Source organism: Pangasianodon hypophthalmus, chromosome 27, assembly GCF_027358585.1.
Source record: "Pangasianodon hypophthalmus isolate fPanHyp1 chromosome 27, fPanHyp1.pri, whole genome shotgun sequence".
Lineage (NCBI taxonomy): Eukaryota > Metazoa > Chordata > Actinopteri > Siluriformes > Pangasiidae > Pangasianodon > Pangasianodon hypophthalmus.
Genome location: NC_069736.1, coordinates 17,138,477 through 17,149,459, shown reverse-complemented (window position 1 = coordinate 17,149,459; position 10,983 = coordinate 17,138,477). Strand labels below are relative to the sequence as shown.

The 10,983-nt window shown below is 40.6% G+C and overlaps 2 protein-coding genes across 4 annotated transcripts; one reads left to right on the top strand and one right to left on the bottom strand.

Annotated features, from left to right (window-relative positions):
* Positions 1–6,483, top strand: rnf214 (ring finger protein 214). Of its 3 annotated transcripts, none has more exons than XM_053230592.1 (15): positions 1–99; positions 348–498; positions 1,825–1,884; positions 2,026–2,166; positions 2,353–2,486; positions 2,577–2,645; positions 3,104–3,200; positions 3,362–3,450; positions 3,536–3,623; positions 4,239–4,334; positions 4,460–4,875; positions 5,018–5,135; positions 5,564–5,692; positions 5,915–6,013; positions 6,105–6,483. In XM_053230592.1, the coding sequence occupies exons 2-15, from the start codon at positions 460–462 to the stop codon at positions 6,165–6,167; spliced, it is 1,638 nt and encodes a 545-aa protein (XP_053086567.1). In that variant the 5' UTR covers positions 1–99; positions 348–459; the 3' UTR covers positions 6,168–6,483. The 3 variants fall into 3 exon arrangements, with proteins under 3 accessions (XP_053086567.1, XP_053086566.1, XP_053086568.1); XM_053230591.1 differs by having other exon boundaries at positions 15–263; XM_053230593.1 differs by lacking the exon at positions 1–99 and having other exon boundaries at positions 359–498; positions 1,755–1,884.
* A 932-nt stretch (positions 6,484–7,415) lies between these two features.
* On the bottom strand, positions 7,416–9,382 carry apoa1a (apolipoprotein A-Ia). The gene is made up of 4 exons (XM_026921785.3): positions 9,294–9,382; positions 8,865–8,915; positions 8,329–8,473; positions 7,416–8,116 (listed from the first exon to the last, which is right to left on the bottom strand). The coding sequence occupies exons 2-4, from the start codon at positions 8,905–8,907 to the stop codon at positions 7,534–7,536; spliced, it is 771 nt and encodes a 256-aa protein (XP_026777586.1). The 5' UTR covers positions 8,908–8,915; positions 9,294–9,382; the 3' UTR covers positions 7,416–7,533.
* Between the last annotated feature and the right edge of the window lie 1,601 nt (positions 9,383–10,983).

Genomic DNA, 10,983 nt, shown 5'->3' with positions numbered 1-10,983 from the left:
CACGCGCAGTCCCACTTAGCTAACCTCGCTTTCTGATTGGATGTTTCACTCTCGAAGCGAGAATTTCACTTTCTGACCTGACATCTGAAATAATTATAGGTAAATTCTGACTAGACAGGAACAACAGGCAATTTAACAAGTAATAATCCGTGAAACAACTATTAGTGTCGTGTTATTTTTCTTGTAATTCCATTCGACATATTTGAATCTCGCGAGATTTGACTCTACAAGGAACTCGCTCCACAAGACAGGGAGAGAATAATGTACGCGTAAAAAAAACAAAGCGTTTAAACTGTTTAATAGACTGTTTAAAACATATAGAGGTCCCATTAATGTTTCTGTTTCAGTGTTGTACCATTTTGGGAGGTGGTGGATGGTTTTTGGTTCAGTCCATATCCGTCGGAAGGTGGAGTGGACATACCGGAAGTGGAGCTGGATAACTCTGGGGTACTGAATACAATGCCAATCAATGGAGAGACCAGAGAGCAGGATGTTCAGGTAGGAAAACATCATCATCATCATCATCATCATCAATGTCACCAGAGCTGCAAACAGAAATCTGGCAAAGCTTTTACCCAACCTGTCCCAGTTAAAGTGTGTTATACCACAGTGCTGCTGAATTCTCCATCCTGATTGGTCAGAAGGTGTTGATTAGTTTTCTACAACAGCAGCTCAGACAGCACTTCCCTCTGTAATGCAGATCACAGGTTTATATTATTCAAATATGTTGTCACTTCTTTAGGAACAACTCTAGTCGAACGTCTGTACTGCGGACGCGCCACATAAACAGATTAGATGTTAAATGTAACTGTAAATGGATAAAAAGTACAATTCGTTGTACTGTGATATAAGGGATCGAAAACACTTCAGAATGTGCTGTTATAGGAAAATAATCAAGTCTGTGATCCTAACTGAAACGCTGATTCATCACACAACCCTGTCGTTGATTATTTTCCTGGTACGACACCGAGGTTTATTTCTTATTTACTGATTTTCTGTTCACAGTTTTGAGCCACCTGCTAAATCAACACCAAGAAACATACTGAGGCAGAAATACAGCAATGATTGTGTAGTCTGTTTGTCGAGTCTGAATCACAGAGAAAAATTGATACTGTTGGTTTGTTTGTTATTCGGTTTGATTTCACACGGCACATAATTACACGAAGCAAAAGCAAAAAAAAAAAAAAAAACAGAAGGTAAAACTCTTTCATTCATTGATCAGAAAAATGGCGTTGGTAAAAAGTAAACAAAGCTTTACGAAGTGTGTGTAGAAATCACAAAAATCATCTGAGTATATAGAAAAAGGAGCCAGTGCTGAATAAATGATTAGATAATGATGTAAATGGTATATGAGTGTCTGTTTTCTTTCATTTTCTTTCTTTCTTTTTTTTTTTTGTTTGTTTGTATAAATCTCCAGAACGCACTGCACTTCTGTAGTTCTACAGCTCTGTCCTTTGGCTCCGTTTAGCCTCAGACATTTACAAAACAAATGCTGCTACACAAGACACACAGCATGTTCGATTCACTTCCTGGAGTGGATTCAGGGTTGCTTTCTCAGTGTGTGAGAGTTCACGTCAAAGCGAGTGAAACAAAAAAAAAAAGCAACAATAAAAACCTGTCGCTCAGACGGTCTCGGACCGGTTGTTTTAATTCGCACCGGATTGGGATTGTGGCGTTCTCACCTGTGTAAAGAGAAGCAGAACACACCACGGTTCTGTTCAATCTGAATAAACCCTGCACTGTAAATCCTTCAGTACTCTTCAGGGACCAGGTGACTGATAACTGATGTGGTGTGTCTTACGCGTGCCGTTCTCTCCAACACAGACTGATGACTGGACGCAAGAAAAAAGTGTCAACACAAATGAAAGCTGGGAACACTTAATGGTAAAATACCTTTTACCTGGTTATTATTACTTCTTATAGTTATCATTTAATTCCAGTGCACATTAACTGAATAGTAAATGGTAGAGACTTATTATACCATTCACACACACTCTTTCTTTCTCTCTCTCTTTCTCTCTGTAGCGCGTCCTGGTGGAACAGAGTGCCGAGCTGGCGGAGGAGTGCGAGTCTCTGGAGAAACAGCAGGCTGCCGAAGAGAGCGAGTGCAAGAGCCACATCGAACGTTTGGAGAAGATGAGAGACGACAAGCAGCGGCAACATCGGGTCTGGTTTCCATTCTCCGATTCAAAATAGGATTTGTCTCGATTTTAAAGAATATCTTATTAAATAAGTCTCAAAAGTCTTGTTTATATTTGTTTCCTGATGTGCTCATTCTCGCTAGGTTTGGCCTTGAGGGTTTGTTTATTTATTTATTTATTTATTTATTTATTTATTTTTGGGTTTGTCCAGGCTCTCCTAGATAAGATCGAGTCAGTGCAGGTGAAACTGGATCTAAACAGCAGCAAGACCACGCGGAAAAACTTCACCGCCAAAGTCGAGGAGCTCACCGCCGAGAGGGATCAAAAGCTGGAGGTGAAGAGAAGGTGAGGAGAAGAGTGAAAAAAGGAGTGTGTTGATATGTTTTTTTTTCTTTGTGTGTTCACTGTTAAAGTGTGTGTATGTGTGTGTTTGAGATTGACCCAAGAGTTGGAGGACATTGATGGGAGACTGAAGTTGCATAAGGAAGAGCAAAGAAATGAAAAGTAAGACATGACCAGCAACATATTAAACCATAATCTCAACATGGAAAACGAGTCGAAAATGAGTTAGGGAGCGAATATGAGGAGATTTACAACATAGAATATATTTTAATATCAGTGTTCCAGTGTTGGTAATAATAATCAGGGGAAAGGCACAAAGGAAGAAGTGGAAATTATTTTGACTCAAAATAATATAAAGCAGTGTAACAACACCTAAAAAGTTCAAAATCTTATCATTTCTTTTGCCATAATTGAATGATTAGTTTTATTTGTCTTAATTTATGGGTTTGTGTTGCCTCCTTTTCTTAATTTTATATTCTTTCATTAAGGGCAATAATATAAAACTATTGGTTTTCACTGAAGTACAAAGTAGCTAGCTAATTATAATTTTCTTCTTTACCAAAAGCCTGTTTGTGTGTGTGTGTGTGTGTGTGTGTGTGTGTGTGTGTGTTATACCACAGGCTTTCTTGGGAACAGGAGATTGCTGCTTTGCAGCATGAGATGGAGAGACTCTCTAGACAAGTTGAAGAATCCAATCAGGCAGCTCTGAAGGATGAGGTAATCAAAACACGCAAAAAAAAAAAAACACCTGCTAAATCCATGTTTCTCCTTTTAACCATGAAACGTAAACGATAATGCTTGTTATATATTAGCTACTTTGGATGTTTATAGGATAAGTTACGTAGTGTGTGTGTGTGTGTGTGTGTGTGTGTGTGTAGATCGCTGCTCTAGAGTCTCAGAAAGAGCTGGCAATTTCTCAGCTAGAAGACTGGATTGCAGAAGCTGAAAGATATCTAAACACTGTCAGGTAAGAGTGATAAAATTCCTAATTGTTTACTTGCTCTGTGTGTGTGTGTGTGTGTGTTTTAATGGAAAATTTGCTCTGTGGCCAGGTCAGACACTTCACCTCAGAGCAGCCGGCATCGACTTGAATGGGAGAAAAATGTGGTGATGGTTCGTAACAGCTTGGGAAAACTACAGGTGAGAGATGGGGCTAATGCACATGGATTGCAGGTGAGGGGCGGGGCTAGTGCACCTGGTCTACAGGTGAGGGACGAGGATAGTTCACCTGATCTACAGGTGAGGGGCGGGGATAATACATCTGGATTGCAGGTGAGGGGCAGGGCTAGTGCACCTGGTCTAGATGTGAGGGGTGGGGCTAATGCTCCAGGACTACAGGTGAGGGGCAGGGCAAGAGGACCAAGACTACAGGTGAGGGGTGGAGCTATTGCACCAGGACTGCAGGTGAGGGGTGGAGCTATTGCACCAGGACTACAGGTGAGGGGTGGAGCTATTGCACCAGGACTACAGGTGAGGGGTGGAGCTATTGCACCAGGACTACAGGTGAGGGGTGGAGCTATTGCACCAGGACTACAGGTGAGGGGTGGAGCTATTGCACCAGGACTGCAGGTGAGGGGTGGAGCTATTGCACCAGGACTGCAGGTGAGGGGTGGAGCTATTGCACCAGGACTGCAGGTGAGGGGTGGGGCTAATGCACTTGGATTGCAGAGTAGAGGCTACTGCTTACTATAATACTGTTAAGGTGTTAATGATTTTAAAATGTGCTAATCCTTTGATCTGTAATTTATATTTCAGTCATTATATAATGAAAACCTTAAGCAGCTTCACAAGGGGCAGCAGCTGGACAGTTTGCCTAAAATCCCCCTGCCTCATCTCCCTCACATACCCATGGTAAGTGTATGTATTGTCTGTGCTGCATAATACTACTGTTTAAGTACAAGGGCGTAAATCTCTCTCTCTCTCTCTCTCTCTCTCTCTCTCATTCTCTCTCATTCTCTCTCTCTCTCTCTCTCTAGATCGATTTGCTGAATTTCACATCGTATGCTGCGATCCGCCCCCCAGTGACCCAGCCTCAGTTTCACTCAGCCCAGAGATCCACCCCCCCTCCGCGTTCTGCACAAAACCCAGTGGCCTTCACGCCACACACGCTCGAACAGAACGTGGCCGTACCGAGGCTGGCCACGCCCACCGCCATCCGTGCCCCCACAATGCCCTACACTCATCCAACATACACATTACCGTACTCTGTCCCTACAGCCCAGGTGAGCGTCCCGGTTAGTCTCGCAGCAGCAATGGGAGCGTCACAAGGGGCAGGGCCAGTGGCCGCAGTACGAAACCCCGCCTCCCAGGTGCTTCCGTCAAACCCACAACCTGCAGGCAAGCTGGATAAGCTGCTGGAGATACTGGGCACGCAGTTCCCACAATGCACGAGGTGCTGGTGATCATATCAGAGACTACGGTTTAAATAGACTGAATGTTTTACTTTATTTTACTTTGCACTTACCACTCTTTCATGTTTCTCTCTCCGTGTGTCGGTGTGTGTGTGTGTGTGTGTGTGTGTGCGCGTGTGTTAGAACTCAAATAATGGCTGTGCTGCAGCAGGTTAAGAGTGAGCGTGGCACTATGGCTGGCATGTCTGTAGAGGACATCAAACAGCAAGTGGAACAGAGACTCGCACAAAATGAACGCCCGGTAAGCAAACGTTAAACACACGAGGTTTTCGATTTGTGTGTAGTCTGCATACGTCTGTACGTGTCTGCAGGTTACATAAATACTGAACAGTCCGTTATAAATATTACAGTATGATATTAGCTGTGAAAGTAGATTTATTTTTTATTTGATTTTATTTTGGGTTTTTGGTTTTATTTTTTATTTAAAAAAATTATTTTATTATTCAAAAAGAAAATTACGGTCCTGTTTTTACTTGTTAAAGCTCGCAAAAATGAGCTGACCTTCAGAGACAAAGAATTATTTAATTTATTTTTGGATTTTGGATATAAAAATCTGATATAAAGTAAGTAAGTAAGTAAATAAATGCATAGATTATTATATTATTTTTATTATACTAGCTGCAATATTCAAATATTTGTCATTTATAAATACACCCCTTGCTGTCTCAGCCTCCAGGCCCCATAGCGCCCCCTGCAGGCTCCAGACACTCACACAGAGGTCCTGTCCAGCCCGCGCTGTCCCCCCGTCCCTCTCTCCATGCTCCCAGCGCTCACGTCTTCCAGTCCCGAGTCCCACAGGTAGCTGTTCACACTAATACACCACGTTACGTCCACTAAACAAACATTTACTCCAACCTCTTGGCTAGTTGTTTAAACTGAATACATGTTTCAGTCCTTCAGTCCTGAGTATGTGGTACTTAGCTAATAAACACTTACCTAAATCTTACCTATAAAATTATGACGAATAAATGAATTCGATTATGAGTTAAATATAATTCCCTGACACTTTTCCCCCCTCAGGCAGCTCCATCTGTGCGTAAGCTGTGTTTAATGTGTCAGAACCATGTAGAACCCGGAACCCAATACCAAACAAACTGCCCTCATACGCTACACAAAGAGGTGAGTGTGTAACCCCTGGACAGCGCTCCGTTCACGGTAGGATTGTAGAAGTGTAATCACTGTGCTGCTTTTTCTTTTTTTTATGTTTTAGTGCATCAGTGTGTGGCTGCAGTCCAGCAAGAACAACTCCTGTCCCTTCTGTCCCAGCAAATAAACCCATGAGGCTCTTTCTTTCACGTCACATGACCATGTGTCGTTGCTGATTTAACACATCGTGCGCACAAGATCAGGTGATTTACAGATACAGTTCATCATCGACACTGAGACCTGCTGGGATTCTTTTTTTTTCCTTTCGTTCCTTTTGTTATATTCTTTGATTTGTGATTAATATTTTTAGAAATATTTTTTTACATGAATCCAAACAGGGGGAAAATATGTTATATGTTTATCTCTCTTCCTACAGAGAGATAAACATTGTAGAGCTCTCTGTAATTAAATTATGTATATTTTCTAATAAATGATAATTAATATGTCCATCGTTATTTTTTTCAGGTAAGTTGAACAGTCTTTGCTTATCAGTGTTTCATGGTAATTCTTTTAAAATTTTTCAAATCATGTCGAGAAGCTCAACAGTCTGGGACCAAGACGTCCAGATCAGTGAGCGAGTGATTGTGTTGAGGAGAAACACGCAGGATTGTAAGTACAGACATTAAAAACCTGGTTCACACATGCACTCCTACCTGGAAATTAATCAGGAAGGTAAGTGTGAACACAAGGCAGAGTGAAAATCCCAGGACTGATATAGAAATTTACCAGTATGAGGCTTACTACAATATCTGGGAAATGGCTAAAAGTTGAAATACTAGCCAAAAACAAAACAAAAAAAAGACACGCTGCCACCTTTTGAGGGGTGTGATTTAAATGGCAACATAAGGAAAATATCAAGTCAACACAGAAAAAGAACAGGAAACATTTGTGGAAATGTTGGAATTATTATGGACTCAGATAAAATAGTTTGTCGTATAAATTGTATAGTTTTGGATGCATGATTTAAGATCCAGTCAGAATCAGACTCTGAAATTGTGACGCAAGTAGAAACTTGAGTCAGACTCAAGTATATGAAACGTAAACTCCACCAAAACCACTGATTTGTTAAACATCACATCCTGTATAAGGAGACTTTTATAAAAAGTGTGAATGTGTCTCCTGATAAAATGTCATTTGAAAGCTGAAAGTATGACTGACTCAAAGCCCAAACATTACAGTGATTTGCTTAGAAATATTAATTACTCAGAGTCTTCAAAGCCAGGTTTAAGCAGTGTGTGTATATATATTTAAAGCAGTGTGTGTTTATATATTTAAAATTGATGTGTCATTATTGTTTTTATTACTATTTAAATAATTTTTGGAGAATCAATATTCTCTAAAAAGCACTCTGAAGCTGCAAAACAGAGACTTAGAGTTTTTTGGATTTTTATATATTTTTTATTTTGCATCGTCACATCACATGAATGTTAGAGCCAACACACAATATTGAATGTGCATGATTGTGAGAATGCAAGTCCTGGCAGGAGCCATATTTAGGGGTGAATGGCGTCAACGACGGACTTGTAGATGGACATGAACTTGGCTGTCAGGGTCTCCATGTAGGGCTCGATTTGGCCTTGGAGCTGGGCGGTGTGGGGTGCCACCTTCTCCTTGACATCCTCGATGGCCTTCAGCATGTGCTCCTTGTACTCCTCAGCCACAGGGCTGGCCAGATCCTTCAGGTTCTGCAGCCTCTCGGTGAGCTTTCCACGCACAGCCTCGACAATGGGGGCCAGCTTGGTCTTGGTCTCCTCAAAGTTGGTCTCCACCTTGACCTTGAGATCCTCGAGGGCAGGCTGAAGCTTCTGGCTAAGAGCTTTGAGCTCCTTCTGGTTATCAGCCATGTAATCGCGGATGATGGGGATGAGACGCTCGCCATACTCGTCCAGGTGCTTCTCGATGGCGTGGCGCAGCTCAGCACGGTGTGGCTCCACTTTGGTGTGTAGGTCATCCAGTTCTTTCAGGATGTACTCACGCATGGTCTGGGTTCCCTCAACCAGCTGGGTGGCATAGGGTTTCAGGGAGGTGGACTCGGCGTACTTCTGCAGGTTGTCAAGGCTCTCGGTCAGCTTCAGCCTTGGGAGGAGAAGAAAGAGAGAAGAATGGAGGTTAGCTGCATCTTCCAAAGCAAATCCAGCCCCAAGTCCTTGGTCAAGAACACTTCCTACATTTCATTCGATATTTGGTTGCTTCGCATCTTAGTTAGTCAGCTTATTCAGTGAAGCTGAGCAAAACAAGCAGGGTTTCAAAGACCATGTTTGAATTAGGTGTGATCACATTTGGCTTACTTGTACTGCTCATACTGGGTTCCATCCAGGTGCTCCAGGGCCTTGGAGGCTTGGTCCTTCACCTGGTTCAGGTAGACCAAGGCAGCTGACTTGAAGTGCTCCATCTGGCTGAGAGCATCGGCCTGCAGGGTGCGGGCATGGCAGCCTGGGGACGTACAAAAATCTGTTAGACCTCAACTGGCTCTGGAAGTCAAATAAACTGGTAGTATAATGATTAAGAGCAAATGTACATCCTGCACTGGTGTTGCTCTGGATTTTGTTACTAGCTGTTTGGAACTGAGCTAATTCCTCTGGCCAGTGGTGGGTGGAAGACAATAAAAATGTGAAGACGTTAAAAGGAAGACATTAAAATGTTGATTGGGTGGGATGGATGGTGTGATCAGCACCACAAGAACTGAGAGGAATCAACAGCTAAACGCTGAGAGAAAATAAAAATTTGAGGTAAATGTCCAGTGAACTGGTACATCACAAAAACACAGAGGAAGCAAGGCAGGTAAAATGGGAAAGACGGAGAATAGAAGACAAACGAGACTCACCCAAAGCCAAGAGGAGGGTCAGTGCGAGTGCCACGACTTTCATGTTGAAGCCTAGGAAAGATAAAAACATAAATGCGTTTAATAAACCTAAGCACTGGACAGACAATTGCGACAGATCAGCTTTAACATAAAAACAAACTAGATGATTTTAATTTGTTCTTAATTATATAGCTACTTAAATATTAAGACTTAAATGGACCCCAAATGACACATCACTACAGCCAGTAGGGCTTCTCACCAACAATGTGGCTTTGTCTAGTCTTTAAGTGAGCAAAATCTTTATAAGTTTAAATATAATAGTGTAATAGAAGAATAATTTGACCCAATATTTTAAATGTTATTATTTTGCTCTCTAAAAGAATTGCAATAGATCAAAGTTGTTAAAATTGCTTCTTCAGCCTCCTTCCTCTCCTGTAGGTGAGCTCTTACCTTAGAGGTGGTGCTCTGGTGATGGACACTCAAAAGCAGGGATGGAGGGTTTATATACACCTGAAACTGAGTGTGTGTGTGAGTGCAGTTGGACTCCAGACCTCCTACATGGAAGGCTGAAGTTCAAAGGTTACATGCATTAGGTTGAACAGTATCTGCCATGAGTTAATCAGCTCAGTACACACTCGCAAGACGTCAGATGCAAAGGTATGGATGAATAATCAATCTCTCTCTCTCACACACACACACACACACACACACACACACACAGAATGCATGCCTCAAAGGTCACTACGAGTCAGTGACTTTAATTCAGCATGAGTAGCTAAGACACAATTATACTACCTTTTCTCTTAAAGACTTTTAATATTATTCATTTAATTTTAAAAGTGTGTTATTTAATTTCCTAAGTCTGCAAGGACTTTTTGTTCACAGCTAAGATTTATACACTTTATATTGTGATACTTAAATAAATAAAATAAATAGATTACATAGTCATATTAATTAATTTTTTCAAAATCTGCATAAAGTATGAGTATAATATTACAAAAAAATATATATATTTTTAATTTAAAAAAATATATATTTTATTTATTCATTATTTTCCAACTGTACTTTAATTACAGTGTAAATTAGATTTATGATGTGGTATAAAGGGTGACTCTTTGGCTGTATAATTCATCGTTGGTGTCTCATTGATTGCTTTAAAAAATAAAAAAATATAATAATAATAATAATAATAATAATACGTTAGTAAGGCACCAAAATGGAAATGGCTACTGGCAAGGAAAAACATCATGGGGTCTGAACATCATTGGTTTTATGACTTCCCTAAACTTTTTAAAATCACTTCCTCATTTATTTAACATGTTAATTCCAACATTAATGCTAATCAGTCTACGCCAGTATGTAAACTCTCCCTTTCATGCACGTGTTCTCAGATTGGCTGGCTGGATAATTCCGGCAGATTCACGTACATGGACATGCGGGTCAAAAAAAGGGCACTGAAAGTCAGCCGTTTAGCTGAGATAAGATATCCAGAGGCATGCATATGCGTGTACAGTGAACAGAAGCATACATGTCTTTAATCATTCTACTGTAATAACGCAGTGATCTTTACCATGTCAGGTTACAGTATATCACCTCATTCAGCAACGTGTCACACACACAAAGTTATATCCTTCATTCATTCTCCTAGTTCTAGCTTTTTAATGTGTTATAAAATACACAAAGCATATGAATTGCCAAAAAATGGCAGTTATTTAACATACAGTTGTCATGCATGAATATTTTTTCATGCAGAGGTTTTATGAACCCAGTTGCCAAAAATGTGATGTTTTTTTTTTCACGATTGATTTATTTTCCCATAAATCATTCATTTTTCATATGCGAGTTTTACACGCAATTCATTCATTTCGTGGATTTTTATGGTCCACACATTGTGTGACTTTTTTTGGTTCACTTAACAAAAATATAAAGAAATCCAGTATACAAAGAAGTCAGTATACACTGTTAAGATGTATTTTTTTAAAACTGTGGTCACATCGGCTGTGTGCTCTTTCTTTCTGCTCAGTGAATTTCATTATTGGATGAAATAGGTAACTCTTGCACATTCTGGCCTGTTTTCAGTGCTGATACTCTTATCTCAAAGTGATCAAAGCAAAAAAAAAGTCAGAAGCTCAGCGCATTC